Source organism: Rhineura floridana, chromosome 14, assembly GCF_030035675.1.
Source record: "Rhineura floridana isolate rRhiFlo1 chromosome 14, rRhiFlo1.hap2, whole genome shotgun sequence".
NCBI classification, from domain to species: Eukaryota; Metazoa; Chordata; class Lepidosauria; order Squamata; family Rhineuridae; genus Rhineura; species Rhineura floridana.
Window position 1 is genome coordinate 34,820,728 of NC_084493.1, and position 18,310 is coordinate 34,839,037.

The 18,310-nt window shown below is 42.5% G+C and overlaps 1 protein-coding gene across 3 annotated transcripts in view; it reads left to right on the forward strand.

The window, feature by feature from the left end:
• Positions 1-17,664, forward strand: part of BNIP2 (BCL2 interacting protein 2) — a 24,708-nt gene extending 7,044 nt beyond the window's left edge. For 2 of the 3 annotated variants that reach the window (XM_061595787.1, XM_061595786.1), the window contains exons 3-11: positions 149-213; positions 1,200-1,364; positions 2,947-3,123; positions 3,220-3,322; positions 5,590-5,721; positions 7,952-8,038; positions 8,127-8,225; positions 12,150-12,185; positions 15,870-17,664. In XM_061595787.1, coding sequence (XP_061451771.1) covers positions 149-213; positions 1,200-1,364; positions 2,947-3,123; positions 3,220-3,322; positions 5,590-5,721; positions 7,952-8,038; positions 8,127-8,225; positions 12,150-12,185; positions 15,870-15,918 — 913 coding nt within the window. In that variant the 3' untranslated portion in view covers positions 15,919-17,664. The remainder of the gene's footprint in view (positions 1-148; positions 214-1,199; positions 1,365-2,946; positions 3,124-3,219; positions 3,323-5,589; positions 5,722-7,951; positions 8,039-8,126; positions 8,226-12,149; positions 12,186-15,869) is intronic. The other variant, XM_061595788.1, reaches the window with a different exon arrangement.
• Positions 17,665-18,310: the final 646 nt, after the last annotated feature.

Here is an 18,310-nt window from a genome sequence, read left to right on the forward strand (position 1 = left end):
TGCTTGAATGCCATATAAGAAAATACTGGACACCTGAGAGGGATGTGAATAACAGAGCCGGGGTGGGGGAAGGGATTTTTCCACAGGGTTTTCTTTGCATCTCTACCGAGTATTCTCATACTACCTCTTACATTGTTTCTCTGTCCAGACCTCTGCCAGAAGATGACCATATTGAAGATATGTCAGATCCAGCTGAAAGAGGGGACCAGCTCGGTAAGTATACTCGGTATAGGGGAACCTATGTCTCTCCAGATGATTTTGGACTTGAGCTCACACCATCTCTGGCCATGCTTGCAGGTGGAGTCCAGCAGCACCCACAGGGCCATAGGTTTGCATGCTCAGATCTTTAACAGACAAAGCTTTAGCCATGTTTTTTCTTCATTTCTTAGTAGTTAGAAAAGCTTTCTCTGTTCAGAAATAACAGAAGACCACTGGTACCCTTAGTTTTTTAAATGGTTCCTGTTTGTCTAAATGTAGGAAGGTTGCCCCATACCAAGTCAGACCATTGGTCCATCTGGCTCAGTATTGTCAGCAAATGTGGATTAGTCGTGAACTGTTTGCAGGACTATGTACAGTGCAGTAGTTACGCTTCTTTTAAAAAAAGTGATTGAAGACAAATGAAACTGTAGCATGATGCTTATGTTGACTTGTCTTTTTTGAAAAAGCTTTCACATAGCAACTTTCAGGTTCCGTTTACAGAGATGTGAAGTATGCTTTCATCAGTCCAAGTATCACACTTGGCATCGTCTTGGGGTTGTTTTGGAGAAAGAAGACAATGGAAGAAGTGTTTATAGTGCTATTGGTTATGGAAGGTGGGGTTAGGTGGGGAGAAGCACAATGGGACATTGGAGAATATGTTGTAGATATTTTTATAATTGCTATGTTTGTTTTGTTTTATTTATTCTGTTATTACGTTATGTATATTGTTGAGATTTGTTTACTTATGTTTATTTAAAATGCGATGTATTGTTTTTCCTTTTAATTGTACCAAATATGAATTGTATATTATATATTGTATATTGATTTTTATGTTGTAAACCGCCCAGACAGCTTTGGCTATGGGACGGTATAGAAATATTATTATTGATGATGATGATGATTTCCTTTCATGACTTCTGCTGTCTTTTGGGACATACAGCTGTCACTGGCTTTAAAATATCTTGTAAAGTAAACTTTCCTCTCCCTTTCTAACCTATTAGAAGTTAATGGCAACAAAGTAAAGAAGAAACTGTTGGCCCCCAATATAAATTTAACACTGGATCGCAGTGAAGAATCCATTTTGTCTGACTTGGATGAGAGTGGGGATATTGATCTGGACGATATAGACACACCGTCTGAAAACAGCAATGAGTTTGAATGGGAAGGTAAGACTCTTGGCTCTATCGAAGCCTTGTGTGTATGTACTCTGCTGCCTTTGTCAGCGTTGCTGGTCAGTGGAGCTGTTTTGTGTGGTGGGTGGCCCGCTGGGTTCTAGATGCTTCATCTGCAGCCTGCTGTGACTTCTTTGCAAGGAGGCTAAAAGTTATCCAAATCAAACTCTCTATAGCAGGCGTGGGCAGGCTTCTGGCTTAAAAGTGAAAACCCTAAGGCCCAGCAACCAGAGCCTGCTCGCATCTGTCATGTCAGGGTAGGATGCTGTGGACATTGCAGTGGCAGTTAGTAAAAGGTATAGGGTGGAAGTTCTAAAAGCATGTGGTAGTTAGTTGTTTCATAACAGTATGCTTCTATTTCTCAAACTGACATGGCTAATTCTTAGCTGTGAGGCAGCTGGCTGTGTCTTCAATTCAATCTAGAAGCAAATTCTACTGATATGAAAGGGAACAGAAATTCCTTTTGCCCAGCACAGAACTTTCCAAATAGTATGTAACTGACTCTGAGGACAGCTCTAGAAGCCATTATGTACCATCTGATCTTGGCATAGTAGAGATTAAGAAAGACACCTCTTCACTTTGAAATTATTCATTTGCTCAAAGCAGGAGACTAGCCTTCAGCTTTGGTACATACTGTATCTGATAACTCTGCACAATCTTTTCTAATGTGGGGTGAGAAGTTCACAACTCCTAGTTCTTAGACTTTGCAGTACCTCAGGTGGGAAAGAAGCTGGAGTTGTTCGTTGTTGGAATAAGGTTTCTGTCTCTTCTCTTCTCTTTAATGAGGCTGTCTGCGTTTCCCTGGAAGGATAGTTTCCATTAACAGCTCTGTCTTGGAAACAAACTACTAACATGCTGCAGTAGTTTTTTCACACCTCTGTGGTAAGGTTTTGTGCTACTGAAATTACTTTGACAAAGCCGTGAGGATGATGTATTCTTCAGGGCACTCCCCAGATCCTGCTTAGCTTTGATTGAAATCTGTATTTTGCATGTCTGCCACTAATCGGTGTGTGGAGATGATTCTCTACTAAACTTAAAATCAACGGGGAAACAATAGGTGAAGGGAAGATATTCAGGGCTGTCAGCTGATAATAAAAGGGTTTTCAGTATTATCACAATCCATAAATTGATATGGAATATCAAAATATGAGTTCCATTGAGAATATTGCATGCATTTTCTTTTTACAAAAAATCCATTGCCTGAATCAAGGTGTTTCTTCCTCGGACACTATGAACCCCTTTTACAGGGGACAGCTCTGATTTACCAAATAGATTCTAATCTGATCAGAGAACTAGTTGTACGTTACATTAATTGCTGAATCTTTAATATATATTTACAGTTTTGAAAAGGAATCGCACTTTGTTTTTGGAAGTTTTTGATTTTAAAAACAATTCTGCAGTCACCACTTAATTGCTTATTGAAAATGCAGCACAATTTCTAGATATGATTGTTGACACTTTCTTCAATATGACACAGAGCTTTTAAAGATTTTGAGCATATGGCAAAGTGACTTGGTCTAATCTGTGACTCACTGTAATGGTATCTTAATTCTTTTTTAAACAAAAACATGGGCAGATGATCTTCCAAAGCCCAAAACTACTGATGTGATTAGAAAAGGATCACTACAAGAATATGCAGCATCAGATGAAAAAGAGGAGGAACGGCGGTGGCGAATGTTCCGGATTGGAGACCAAGATCACAGGGTGGATATGAAGGCAATTGAGCCGTATAAGAAAGTTATCAGTCATGGAGGTGAGGATTAATGGCTAATGCCCCTTCCCCCCAAAAAAAAAATCTGCAGGAGGTCTGAAGGAAAAGCACAACAATTATGTTTTTCTTTTTTTCTAGGTTATTATGGTGATGGATTAAATGCAATTGTTGTATTTGCAGTTTGCTTCATGCCAGAAAGCAGTCAGCCAAACTACAGATACTTAATGGATAATCTTTTTAAGTAAGTTGTTCTTGATGGACATGTTGACCTGCATTATTCCAAGTGAGACCTTTGAGTCTTATTATACAGCCACAAGAGTGGCTGTATACTATAGCCAGCATGGATGTTTTGCATTCCGCAATGTTAGATTGAAAATACCCCCATGCCACTGCTGTTTCTCATAAACTAATTTCAAAACAAAATCTTACAAAACGTATAGTCCTGAACTTAACAATCCTCTAAGTTTTCATGGTGATACATGAAACAGTCAGAGTGAATTGAAAATTCAAAGAGTAAAACAAGAGAAAATAATCCAGACGCCTATTGTACTTTTTTCTGTCAGTGGTTTCATAATTGGTTGAAATTAATTAAAAATCAGCCACGTTCACAGAGTACCTGTAGACGTATTACTGACTTTGCCCCATACCCCATACTACCTTCATCTTCTGCAGTTTAAAAGTTTAAGAATCAGCCATGCATTTTTTAATTAATTTAAGAAATTTAACATTTAAGTCTATTATAGCGTTGGGCATGCTTAGTGAGAACTGTCAGTGTTCTAAAAGCCAGACTCACAGCTGTTTGCCTTGGCTAATTAGGTGGCCACACCCACATCAGACATTTATTTCACTTTAGACAGTCATGACTTCCCCCAGAGAATCCTGAGAAGTGTACTTTGTGAATGGTGTTGAGAATTGTTAGGAGACTCCTATTTCCCTGACAGACTTCTAGTGGCCAGCGTAGTCTAACAGTTGGCCCCTCTTCTGGGGATTGCAGCCAACCCAAATTGTGTTTGAAGTTTTACAAATTTGTAGGGCAGTACAATATCTCAGAGAGGAGGTCAGGTCTCCTGCTTCCTGAGTGCATTCACTATAGCTGCCCAATTTCTCTGTTTTTTAAAATTTGATAGAAATATCTGTGGGCGATCTGTTGGTACGTTCTTAAACTGCAGGATTTTTTTTGCCTATTAGTGAATATTACCTCTAATGTCCAAGGCAGAATACTATTGTGGGGGCAAACAGCGGGAGAGGCCTGTTTTGCTCATGCCCTGCTGTGGCATCTGGTGGCCTGGGCTACTGGACTACATAGGCCATTGGTCAGACCCAGCAGGGCTGCTGTTATGATAATGGGAGATGCTGGGGACTGAACTAGAGACCTCCTTCGCGCAAAGCACATGCGCTACCACTAAGCTATGACTTCTTCCCTTTGACATTGCTGAGGCCAGACTACAAATACCATTTTGGCTTTTACTCCTGACTCAATTTTACATGTTTGCTTATTAAATTTATAACCCACCCTTCCTTCCAGAAGGAGCCCAGGGCAGCAAATGACAAAACACCAAAAATATCTGTAAAACATCTTAGAAATAAAGCATTTTAAAAAAATCTTAAAACATCTTTACGAAAACAAATTTAAAAGTATCCTAAACATTTTAAAAAGAATTCCAACACAGATGCGGACTGAGATAAGGTCTCCACTTAAAAGGCTTGTTGAAAGAGGACAACAAATGGCACCTGTTTAATATTTAAAGGGAGTGAATTCCAAAGGGTAGGTGCTGCAGCACTAAAGGCCTGATTCCGATGTTGTGTGGAATGGACCTCCTGATGAGCTGTTATCTGCGGGAGGCCCTCACCTGTAAACCACAGTGATCTACTAGGTATATAAGTGGTAAAGATGAACTTTCTGGTATTCTGGTCCCAAACTATATAGAGGTTTATACACAAAATCCAAAGCCTTGGATTTAGCCTGGTAGCTAATGGGCAGATCCGGTAGCTAACAGGCAGCCAGCATAATTCTCTCATCAGTGGGGTAACACGTTGGTGATGTCCCACCCACTGAGCAGTCGAGCTGCCACATTTTGCACTAGCTGTAGCTTCTAGGCCAACCTCAAGGGCAGCACCACATAGAACACATCCCAGTAATCCGGTCTGGAGGTGACCATGTTCTTTAAAAGAGATTGTTGGTCTCGTACCAGTTTTTTTCTTCTTGCTGCCTTTACAGTGATTAGGAAGCTTGCATCTTATACTTGTGGTCTGTGCACCCAGAGCCCTAGCGCACGTTTTCCCCTTCTCCTTCCTCCTACTGCTGAAACAGATGGTGACCTCTCCATGCGGTCCAGTGGAAAATGTGATTATCCCCATTGACAGTACCCAATTCACAGGGAGCTCTAGCCAGGCAAGATGACAAAGGCAACTTGCAGGGAAGGATTCAGTGGTCATAAGGAAAGCCCATGGGAAGATAGCAAAAGTAACATTACTGACTCTGTCACCTGCCCTCTCTCTCCCCCACAGGTATGTTATCGGCACCCTAGAATTATTAGTAGCTGAGAACTATATGATTGTTTATCTAAATGGTGCAACAACCCGTAGGAAGATGCCCAGTCTAGGCTGGCTCAGGAGGTGTTACCAACAAATTGATAGGAGGTAAGAAGAATGAGAGAGAGAGGGGGGGGGGAGGGGGAGGGGGAGGGAGCGAGGGAGAGAGAGAGAGACGCAACTGCACACAAAATTATTTCAAATGATGTAAGGAAGCTCTGTTGCATCCTATGTGATTTGGGTTTCATACCTATATGGTTGAAGTAGTTCTTCCAGTGCTTAAGTGTGATCTGATGAAGAAAGAAAATGCTCTGTGAAAATGGGGCAGATTCTATTTTTACGCAGTGTAAAACAGATTTCTGAAAAACGTTTCAGAAGGGTGGAATATAGAGTCCCCTCTCTTTATGTTTGCAAAGAGAGTTTGAAAGCACTGGGCATGTTTAGCCTTGAAGAGAAGACTGAGGGGAGACATGATAACATTATTCAAGTATTTGAGGCTCAGGTTACGGGAAGCCAGATTCCAACTGAACATCAGGAAAAACTTCCTGTTAGAGCGGTACAACAATGGAACCAGTGACCTAGGAAGGTGGTGGGTTCTCCCACACTGGAGGCATTCTAAGTTGGATTCCTGAATTGCACAAGGCATTGGACTCAATGGCCTTAAAGGCCCCTTCCAACTCTACTATTCAGTGATCCTTTGACCACGATTCTGTCAGGCCATTGTTCCATCTAACTCAGTATTGTCTACACTGAGTGGCAGCAGTTCTCCAAGGTTTCACCCTGAAATCTTTCCCAGGCCTACTTGGGGATTGAATCTGGGACCTTCTGTATGCAAGGCAGGGACTCTTCAGCTGAGCTGTGGTGCTTCCCTCATATTGCGTCTGTTCTCGAAAGAGAAGAAATGTTATATACTATGTGTCATTAATGTACAGCTTACATGTCTCTCTAGACAGATGCCTAGCACTCCATCCGCAGATTATATAACAGGCAGTTAATCCCCAGTTTGGGGACCGGAAAACCCCACTGGTTTGGGTGGCAGTAGCAAAAAAGGGGTGGGGGGAAATGAAGTAGACACAGCTGTGGGGTGGGCTGAGCCCAGTGCTCTGATGATGATGCACATCTCCTGGTTGTTAGATGATCCCTTGAGCAGAGAGGCAGCAGTGACCACCCTCCTTACTTGATCTGCAATGGATCAACTGCTGGGGGATGGTGGAGCTGTGTGATTGAGAGTGTAGGGTGGTCACACCCACTGCTGGTATGCAGTCCCCAGGACCTTGGTGAAGATTAACTGTGTCCCTCCGGATAAAAAAAAATAGCCACCTTGTTGCATAACTTCAGAATTACTGCAAAAAGAAACAGAAGTGATGGTTTCTTCAAAAGGTAGTAATGAGCTACGAAACTAGATATTTTCTCAGTTAGGCCCTGTTCCTCATTGACAGACATTTCTTGCTATGTTATAGCTAAGTATAAAATGTTATGTAAGTTTCTCTGACATTTTTGAGCCAAAATACACTCTGGAGAGATGCTCTTCTGTCCTGGAAAGTTTCTTCAAAGTTGCCTGGCCTACTGGAACAAGACCTTGTGGGGGAACCTTATCTTTATACACTTGGGTGGGTCTAGAAATGCTACTTAGAAACCTGGAGGGATATGTGGAGAAGAATGAATTCTACTTCTCTGGATCTTTCTTAGTAAGTCTGGCGGCTTAGACCTATTTAATTTTTTATTAAAATTGTTGGTTGCTTTTCTACACAAATATGTGCACTCAAAGTGATTTACAATTAATAAAAAGTAAAAAGGTTTTTTTAGACATAGGTTTGCTCCACTGTTTCATGTTAAGAATCTTTTAAAATAAGGTCTTGTTTAGTGTGCTGTGGGCAGATTTCTGCTTCTCAACTCCGCATTGAGTCCCCCCTCCTTGTGTTGGTAAGACATGTTTAAACCTCTTCATCCAGTTTCTTGTTCTGCCAGTCGTGTGTGTGTGTGCAAGGGAAGCCTCATAGTGGAACGGTTCCCTTTGTCTTGTCAGCTAGGTTGAGGGGTGCAGGCTCATGTCTGCCCTTCCTCCAGAATGGCTCTCCTTTCCATTCCTGTCCAGGAAATATGGGCTGAGCTCTGCAGATAGGGGGAATGTGCTCCCTTTCGTTATCTCTTCAAATCATCTGAGCTTGTGATTTTCACCTGGCTGTAATGCTGATCAGAAGATCATTAGGAGTTCATTGTTAGCTTTCACATAAAGGTAGAGCAGTCGCAAGTATTTGTAAACTTTTACTGTCTGCATGTAGGCTTCGTTGTTTTCCTCTTGCTGATCACCTTTTAATATATTTTGATTTTACTTTAGGTTAAGGAAAAACCTGAAATCATTAATAATAGTTCATCCTTCCTGGTTCATTAGAACTCTTCTGGCAATCACAAAACCTTTTATTAGGTAACACCCAGAATATTTACTTCATTTCTTTTAAAGTACTGGTATGGTTAGCATTTTAGTAGTAACTATGTCTTTTACTCTTTTTTAGCTCAAAATTCAGCCAAAAAATCAGATACGTCTTTACGTTGGCAGAGCTGGCCGAACTGATCCCCATGGAATATGTTGGCATACCTGAATGCATAAAACAGTAGGTTGCTAGTTACATCTTGAAAATCCCCAGATGGCATGTAAATGTCCAGTAACTAACACAGTGATCCTACCTCTTGGGAAGCAGCCACTGCTGTATCCAGAGCCCTCCTGCTATTGCAAGGTTGGGGAAGCAGTGATTCCCATGGGATGGACTTAACTCTGCCATCTCCAGAGCTGGCATATTTTAGCGCCACTTTTTGCATGCATGATCGTGTCCAGGGAATAAGGGGGGCTTGGGAGAGGGAGGTCCGCATCATCCCACCGTCCCACAGCTGCCCACCCTGGATGCTTAGGGTTGCTCCTCAGGTCTCCAGCCCTATACCTACTTTGCGTAAACTCCATTGAACTCAATGGGATTTACTTCTGAGTAGACCTGTATATAACTGCACTCTTGATGGTTTGAAAAATGAGGTTTTAAATGCTGGCCTCCATCGAGTTGTGGCATATCTTTGTATTCCCTCCTTCTCAACCGCTATTGCCTCCCAGTGCAGATCGTAGTTGGAATCTAAATGAAGATACAATATAACTGGGGATGGCAACATCTTATATCCCATGGCAGTTTGTAGTCCTCTCCATGTTTTTCCCCCCAGAGCAGGGGCGGGGAACCTGACATTTTTGGCTGTAACTCCCAGTAACCTTAGTGAACATGGCCAGAGGAGAGGACATGGAGAGGACAGGAGTTGCAATCCAGTAACAACTGGAGGACCACGTCTGTTTCCTGGAGGGAGCAGAAGGATCTGCAGGCGGACTTGGAGGCTGGCCCTGGCCTCCCCTTTGTCTGTGGGCTCTGTCTCTGCTCAGCAATAAACGTTTGTGCTAATCATGTGTGCAATTTAGGGTTGGTAAACCTCAAGGCTTTAAAAGCCCTCCAGTATGGTGATCTGTGCTCAAGGCAATAACACCATTATTACTTGATAAAAACCCTTTTGTAATGCCTTTTGTATTTTTTTAATCTCAATGACATCTAGTGACATAGAAAATGCAGCTCCTTTTGGCCATTTGTATAAAGACAGCATGGTGTGACCAAGAAACAAAACTGGGATTGGGCTGTAGAAGTGAGCTTGAGTGGGGCTGAGGGTATACAGGGTGAGAAAGCAAGCGGTCATGGAATAACAGAGAATCAGAATTTGTAGTGGACAGCACGATGAAAATGTCGACCCAGCATGCGGCAGCTGTGAAAAAGGCAAATTCCGTGCTAGGAGTAATTAGGAAAGGTATTGAAAATAAAACAGCCGATATCATAATGCTGTTGTATAAATCTGTGGTGCGGCCGCATTTGGAATACTGTGTACAGTTCTGGTCGTCTCATCTCAAAAAGGATATTATAGAGTTGGAAAAGGTTCAGAAGAGGGCAACCAGAATGATCAAGGAGATGGAGCGACTCCCTTACAAGGAAAGGTTGCAGCATTTGGGGCTTTTTAGTTTAGAGAAAAGGCGGGTCAAAGGAGACATGATAGAAGTGTATAAAATTATGCATGGCATTGAGAAAGTGGATAGAGAAAAGTTCTTCTCCCTCATAATACTAGAACTTGTGGACATTCAAAGAAGCTGAATGTTGGAAGATTCAGGACAAAAGGAAGTACTTCTTTGCTCAGTGCATAGTTAAACTATGGAATTTGCTCCCACAAGACGCAGTAATGGCCACCAGCTTGGATGGCTTTAAAATAAGATTAGACAAATTCATGGAGGACAGGGCTATCAATGGCTACTAGCCATGATGGCTGTGCTCTGCCACCCTAGTCAGAGGCAGCATGCTTCTGAAAACCAGTTGCTGGAAGCCTCGGGAGGGGAGAGTGTTCTTGCACTCGGGTCCTGCTTGCAGGCTTCCCCCAGGCACCTGGTTGGCCACTGTGAGAACAGGGATGCTGGACTAAATGGGCCACTGGCCTGATCCAGCAGGCTCTTTTTATGTTCTTATCAGGAAACAGAAATCAGAGTAGGAATAAATGGACAGTTCTCCCGATGGAGGGATGTAGAAAGTAGAGTCCCCCAAGGACTGGTATTGGGACCTGCACTTTTTAATTTGTTCATCAATGATCTAGTGTTAGAGGTGAGCAATGAGGTGGCCAAGTGGTTGTAGCAGATAGTTGAATGAAGATGTTGATGCAGTGTGAGGCAGCTGTGAGGAAGGCAGATTCCATGCTAGGAGTCATTAGGAAAGGTATTGAAAATAAACCTGCCAATATCATAACATCATTATTCAAATCTATGGTGCAGCCACATTTGGAATACTGTGTATAGTTATGGTTGCTTCACCACCAAAAAAAAATGTTGTAGAGTTGACAAAGGTTCAGAAAAGGGCAGCCAAAATGATCAAGGTGGTGGAGTGACACCCCTGTGAGGAGAGGTTGCAGCATTTCAGGCTTTTCTGTTTAGAGAAAAGGTGAATAAGAGGTGACAAGACAGAAGTGTATAAGATTATGCATGGGAAGAAGAAAGTAGTTTTTCTCCTTCTCTCAACACTAGAACTTGTGGACAGCCAGTGAAGCTGAATGTTGGAAGACAAAAGAACGTGCTTCACATAGCACATAGTTAAACTGTGGAATTCACTCCCACAGGAGGTGATGGTGGTCACCAACTTGGATGGATTTAAAAGAGGATTAGACATATTTATGGAGGATAAGGCTATCAGTGGTGGCTACTAGCCATGATGGCTATGCTGTAGCTGCATGGCTGGAGGCAGTAAGCTTCGGAATAGCAGTTGCTGGCAACCGCAGGAGGGGAGAGTGCTCTTGCACACGGGTCCTGCTTGTGAGCTTCCCATGGGCACCTGGTTGGCCACTGTGAGAACAGGATGCTGGACTACATGGGCCACTGGCCTGATCCAGCAGGCTCTTCTTATGTTCTTAGAGATCCCAGGGCACAGAGAAGATAGATAACCTCTCTTTATTTCAGATGGTGTCAGCATGCATATTGATGAACTATGCTTACACACACACACCAAAACTCTTAGGATGCTTAAATTTATTTATTTATTTATTGCATTTGTATACCGCCCCACAGCCGAAGCTCTCTGGGCAGTTTACAACAATTAAAAACATTAAAGGGTTTTAATTAGGAGTAAACGATGGAGAACAGCCAACAGGGAAGATGTGTAGCTTAAACAGTATTGGGCAGCAGATTATCTAGAATTACACAATTCCTTTAGCTGAGGCTTGCTTGTACCAATTTCCTAGTGATTTCCCCACAAAAACTGTAACAAGAGCATATGATTGAGAGATATATGCTATGTGACTCTAACCACTATGCCACAATGGCTTTCTAGACTTCTGGACTGGGAAGTCGCAGGCTCAAATCACTACTTCGCCATGAAGCTCACTGGGTGACCTTTGGCCATTCACTGTCTCTCTGCTTAATCTGCCTCACATAGGGGTTTGTGTGTCAAGGAGAAGGGAGTGGGTGCCCATGTACTCATTGAAGGAAGCACAGGATGCAAATATGATAGAAATTTTAGAACTTAATAATAATGTTTTTTAAGTGCTGTATGTACATTTAAAAAATAAGAGTCTCTGCCTGCCTAATAGACAGGACACAAAAGGAAAAACGAATGGGGAGGGAAGAGGGAAACAAGTACTGGAGCAGCTGTTCCTTCACTGGCCAATGGTTGGGACTGGGTTGGTCTCCTTGCCTTGATGATGATCTTGAGACACGGGATTCAGCCTGCCAGGAGCCCTTCAGTCTAACTAGCAGTTGAAGCAGAGTGTTCTGTTTATGCAGGGAACACAGAGTGATCTTGCAGCAGACATAATATTGCAGAGAAGCTAAATCCCATTACATTTGTTCATCTTGGTTTTTAAATATTGTTGAGGGGGGGGATTTTGGCTAAGATAGATACTGTTAGCTGTTGGTTTCAAAAGTGGTTGGAATTTGCTGGTATACAGAATTGCATCTTGTTTACTAAAATCAAATTTTCCCCACTAAGGTATGAAGAAGAAAAAATTAAAAAGAAACCCCAAAGGTATATGCACATCTTGATCAGGGCACTATCTGTTCTAGCCAACTTTGCATTGTGCTGATCGTTGGGATGGATTTGGCTTGCTGGAATGCACACAGCATGTATGAAGGAACGTGAACAGAATCTTCTGTGTATATCTGGCTAGCTTATGCTGTGCTGTCCACATACGTTGTGCAAATGACTTGTTGCTTCAGAAGCAAGCTAAGTAGCCAAAAGGCTAAAGCATTTGCTGTCTAATTATAGCACTAATCATCAGAACTGCAAAATGTTTCCGCTTATACATTCGGAGAGCAGTTGCTGCAAAATACTTCCTTAATTCTAGATTGAGAGTGACTGTGACTCAGCAGTCACTTTAGTTCAAAATTGCTTTAATTTGCACAGCCACAGTTTAAACTGGCTGAACTGGGGAAGAGGGCTTTGTGCTGTCTGCATTGACTGTGTTCCCTTTTCTTGTTTTTTGTTTTGGTCTTAATGCATGTTGGATTTTTCTGGTCCTTCAAAAAAGCGCATGGCCTGCTAGTAAATGTATCTTGGCACCTTCTTCACTTCTGAAAATATTGTCTAATCCAGATCACCAATTTCTGCTACTGCCACTAACAATTTCACTTGATCCAGAATGTGCCCACTGTGTATAACTATTCCAAATGCCTCTTTGTGAAGATTATTGTTTTTCTCTTGCAAAGGAGGGGGCAAACTGCTACTTGGCCAGTCAAAGCTAGTCTCTCTTCAGAGCTGTATTGCAAACCAAAGGAAGAACTTGAGAAGGGGCTATGTGTGCATTAGAATACTAAAATAGATTTCAGGAACACTTTCCCCTGTTTAACCCAACCTCTTGCAGCATTAGGAGGAATTTGTGTTAACCAGTTTTTATGGATTGCATATTTTGCATCGGGCATAGTGTTGCTTTGAGGCAAGGTTCAACTTTTGATGTCTAAACTGACCAACAACCCAACCCCATCCCCTCCCCTTAAAATGAAATGGACTAATTTTCAAATGAACTCACAGAAATCCGCTGCTTTAGCCCTGTTAGTCTTTGCCTCCACAACTGTCATTCATTGGCTCAGTTCACTCGTAATGCTAAGCCAAACCATGAGTAAGTGTGAATGTGTCGGCATGTGGGTACATTTATTTATTTATTTATTTATTTAATTGCACTTTTAAACCGCCCTATAGCAACAAGCTCTCAGGGCGGTGTACAACAAGATAAAACCACATTTAAAATACGAACAAGTGTGGATTACAGTATACAATTATAAAAACATATTTAAAAACAAAATTAGAATACGAATTAAAATAAAAATTACAATTACAGTTTAAGTTTAAAATTAAAATTAAGCTTAAAATGCCTGGGCAAAGAGGTAGGTTTTTACCTGGCGCCGAAAAGATAACAAAGAAGGCGCCAGGCGTATCTCATCTGGGAGGGCATTCCATAGTTCGGGGGCCACCACTGAAAAGGCCCTAGATCTAGTTGCTGTTCTCCGGGCCTCCCTATGAGTTGGGACCCGGAGAAGGGCCTTAGATGTCAAGCGCAGTGAACGGGTAGGTACATAGCGAGAGAGGCGTTCCATTAGATATTGCGGTCCGATGCCATTAAGGGCTTTATAGGTAAGAACCAACACTTTGAATCTGGCCCGGAAACATATTGGTAGCCAGTGCAGTTGGGCCAGAATAGGTGTTATATGGTCATATTTCTTCGTCCAAGTAAGAACTCTGGCTGCAGCATTCATACATGCAGTGAAGATCATCCTCCCCCAGTCCTCTTGCTGTTGTCCTGCCCCTGACCTAAGCCATGGTTTGGCATTGCATTGCCTCTGCACTTGTGCTCAGGGTTTGTCTCACCCAGACAAGCCACGAGCTGTAGGCAAGGTTTGTCCTTGGTGTGCTGCTCTTGGTTTGGCTGGAGGAGATAAACCACAAGCCTGATTTAGATGCAGTGCTAAGCCAAACTGTGGCTTAGCTCCAGGTAGCATGGCAGCAGCAGGACTGGGGAAGTAGTGACATGGCTGTGATTTTTATTGTGAGTACCTGCTCCCCGGTGCATTCGCACTTAAAGAGTTGCATGCAAACTGGGCCTTTGACTTAAAAAAAACAACAACAAAACCTTGACACAACTGTGGCGGAGATGGTTCTTTGGCAGCAGTGGACCTGGTTGCTCCATGTCAATGGGAAATGGGAACTTTCAATGAGCTGTCCAAGGTGCTGAAAGCTCAGACTAATACCCAGAGCAGATGTTACTGCCCTCCTGATATGTAGCCACCAGCCGCCACCGTTTGGCAGAATTTAAACCAAGAAAGTTAGAAGCAGAGGTGTGACTCCATATTCTTGGAGAAGTGAAGGGTATCATTCATTGATACTTGGAAAATCTACTTGATTTGTTTCTCCTGTCTTTACTCTAAATATCTGACATGGCCTGAATTTTGGAAAGTTTCACTTAGCTGGATGTGGTCTTGGAGCTGACAGCCCAGCTTCTGCCAGTTACACTGTGTATTCAGCAGCAATAAAACATGCATAGGGAAAACTTTGCATCTGTCCAAACTAATTAGAGAGATTGGCCAAGGTTGGAAGATTAGGAGCTCACTGCATGCTGGCTGGCTGCTCCAGCATGTGTTTCCTCCTCTTTCTATGGCTTGCTTTAGCCATGGTCTGTTGATGGATACTGCTAACCACGGTTCCTGTCATAACCAGAGTCAGCATTTGAAGTGGCTTTGCAAACCCTGGTTATGAGGGGATCTCTTGGGCGTTGGCAGACATCGGCACTGGCAGAGGCTTAACACTTCACCATGAGCTGTGGAAGGGAGAGGGAAATACATGTGAAGAAGTGAACAAGGGAAGAGGAACTTAGGAGGCTGCCATATACCGAATCGGTACATTGGCTCATGTAGGCTACTATTGTGTACACTCACTGGCAGTGGCTCACCAGGATTTCATGCGGAAGACAGTCACAGCCCTACCTGGAGATGCTGGTGATTGAACCTGGGACCTTCTGCATGCAAAACACATGCTCTACCACTGAGCAAAAGCCCTTCCAGATGCCCAGCATGATACCGGTGAGGCTGGTTAGATGCTTAGTGTAGACCATTCCAGAACCTTGCATGTCTCAATGGCTCCCCATCAATAAATTAAGAGATGTTTCAAGGTGAAAATATCCTTTATATACCTGGCTCATTTCCAAATATACTAACGAGTAACATCGCTACATGTTGGTCAATCTAGTCTGCACCCAACAGGGAGCTCTGGCCAATCCCACCTCTCTTGACAGATGTGTGCCATAGAGGTACATGTTGAGGCATGTGCCTGTGTACCTTGTAGAGGTGGCATGATATGCAGAGACTAGGAATTCCATGTGTTACGATCATGTGCAATGCTTCAGTTCTGTGTGGCTGTAGGTCAGTCTGAGTGAATTGTGCCTAAGCAAAGGGAGGGGTATCTCACTGCACTGTGGTCTGGTTTTTTTCCCTTCTCATTTTCCTGTTAACTGTCATTGTAAAAAGTCGCTTTGTGTTCACCTTACAAGTTCTAATACATGATTCTGCGGGAATTCTTGCTGCTGTACTTGTGTTTCACAGATTCACTGCAACTGCTAAGTAATAAGCATTGTTTTCCCCTCATAAAGCGTTTTAAATTTCTGCACAAAGTTTAGATTAGAGTTTGACTGTTTCTTTTTCTCCCATCGTGTCTGAAATGCAGAATTGACCAAGAGCTTAATGGGAAGCAGGAGCAGAAGACCGAACAGTAAAGTTTTTCTTTTGTCCTGGTGTGTGTTTCGGAGTCTAACCAAGACTGAAGAATGTACCGACAGAATGATGTCTTGCATGATCAAAAACCTGTTCCCAGGAGGAGGTCTGCCTCTGGACTTGTGCCCAATGGACTACTTGCTGCTGAATGGATTTGCAAGTTCAGGCTGGACATTGATACTTAATAGCTGCCTTTATTATAACTGTTTTATATTGCTGTGTCTCAAAGCGTCATAAGAGGCACCTTTTTTTTAATCCTTAATGATGCTTATTCAGTAAATATTTATATGCTTAAATGTTAAGGAAAGAGATAATATATATTTTTATGACTTCTTGAAAAATTATTTTATAACGTTTATCTGCAAAACCCTCCTAGGTAGGCCAGGCCATAATAAATGACTGCTGTCATTTATTCAGTAATAAAAGTGCATGCTAGTTTTCTGTAAATGGTCAAATGCTTCTTGCCTAACGAAAAGGAAAACAAATAAAACAACTACAGTGATTAGTTAAGCTAGCAAGATAGCCTCTCAACTTTGTTGCATAAATGTGAAGATTCTTTCCTGCATTGGATATACCTAACACTTGGCTACCATGGTTGGGAAGGTGACCTTGGCACAAAACAGACTCTAGCTTCTTTAGTCAGAGAGCTTTTAATTTTTGGTCTTGAATAGTTTTGCTTCTGAAGGATCCAAGTAACTTGGAATGCTTATGGAGCCATTGCTGTCACCTTTTGCCCATAGAAACTGTACATGTCAAATGCCTCAGGTGAGCCACTCTCTGAACAATATGTGCCAACTGTTGAAGCTGGAGAGCAAGGTTGGAATTGTATTTTGTAAGAAGCACAGAGCTGCCAACCCAAAATGGCACACCTCCCTCCCTCCATGTTGAGCCCCGCCCATCATGACATGCAGTACACCTCATCTAGTGTCCTCATGTCACCTGGGTTGTCTTGTTCACCAACAGTGTAGGTTAGAAAAATGCACAGGATGTAGGCATTAGGATCTGGGTGGTGAGCTGTGTTGAATGTTCCGAAGAGGGAAAGCTTGATGCAGGCTTGCTGTTCTCACTAACAGCCCCGTGTTTCTTTATAAAGCAGCCTTTGCCAACCAGATGTTTTGGACTACAACTTCCGTTAACCTCAGCCAACGCACTTGGGTTTTAGTCCAAACTTTCAAGGCACCTTGGACAGCACCTTGAAAGTTCAGACTAAAACCAGTGTGTGCTGGCTGAGGTTAATGGGAGTTGTAGTCCAAAACCACTGGAGGGCATCAGGTTGGCAAAGGCTGCTGTTATGTGTTGCATCCCCTTATGATAAAGGAATGAGGGTGCTCCCATTTTCTACCCAGAAAAGATTCCCATGCACCTTTCACAAGCACTAAATTCACTTTATACACTTTTTTAGGAGTCATATTTATATACACATACACATTTGCATGTCTACAAGGCTTCACCTGTGTGCAGAAATTGACTGCACTAGTGTGGCTGAATCATTATTGTAAACTGTGGATTTACCATATGCACTAATTCCTATGGGTCAATCGTGAAAGCAGTTGATTTTGCAGCAGAGATGTTAAAACACTTTGCTGACCTTGAAAAAACACTTTTTTTAAAAAAAAGATAATTTGTTTTTGCTTATTTGCAACACAGTCGCAAACACCTTTCAGTCTCCAAACAGTGTTTACTTGGAAATTTTGTCCTTATGTCAATTTATGAACCTAGTTAATAAATAGTGTTTTTACAAAAAAAAAGACTTAATTGGATGTTTATCTTACAAAGAGTTCTGGAACACTTCCAAAGGGGAAATATGATAGCACTGTTCAAGTACTTGAAAGGTTGTCACAAAGAGAAGGGCCTGGATCTCTTCTTGATCTTCCCAGAGTGCAGGACACGGAATAATGGACCCAAAGTACAGGAAGTCAGATTTTGGCTGAACGTCAGAGTGGTACAACAATGGAGCCAATCATCTTGGGAGGTGGTGGGCTCTCCAGCACTGAAGGCACTCAGGAGGCAGCTGGACAGCCACCTGTTGAGTGTGCTTTAAGTTGGATTCTTGCATTGAGCAGGGGATTGGACTTGATGGCCTTATTGGTCCCTTACAACTCTATGATTTTATGCTTCAGAGTGATATGAGGTTAAAATGGTGGTATATTTGAGTTAATATCAAGTGGCATTGGCTTAACAGAGGCCTCTTCCTGGGTCTTACTGTAAAGGTTTCTGCTAGAAATGAATGCTGCTGCTCCATTTACTCTGGGGTGGCGGGGAGGGGGAATTATTCTACAAAAGATTGCTGGGCTGCTTTTTTTCTGTTGATACTTATGTTTCTTAGCAAGCAGGCATCATAGTGTGCGTCTCCTTGAGGGGGGCCAGGAAGCTGTTCTACAGGATAGAGAACCT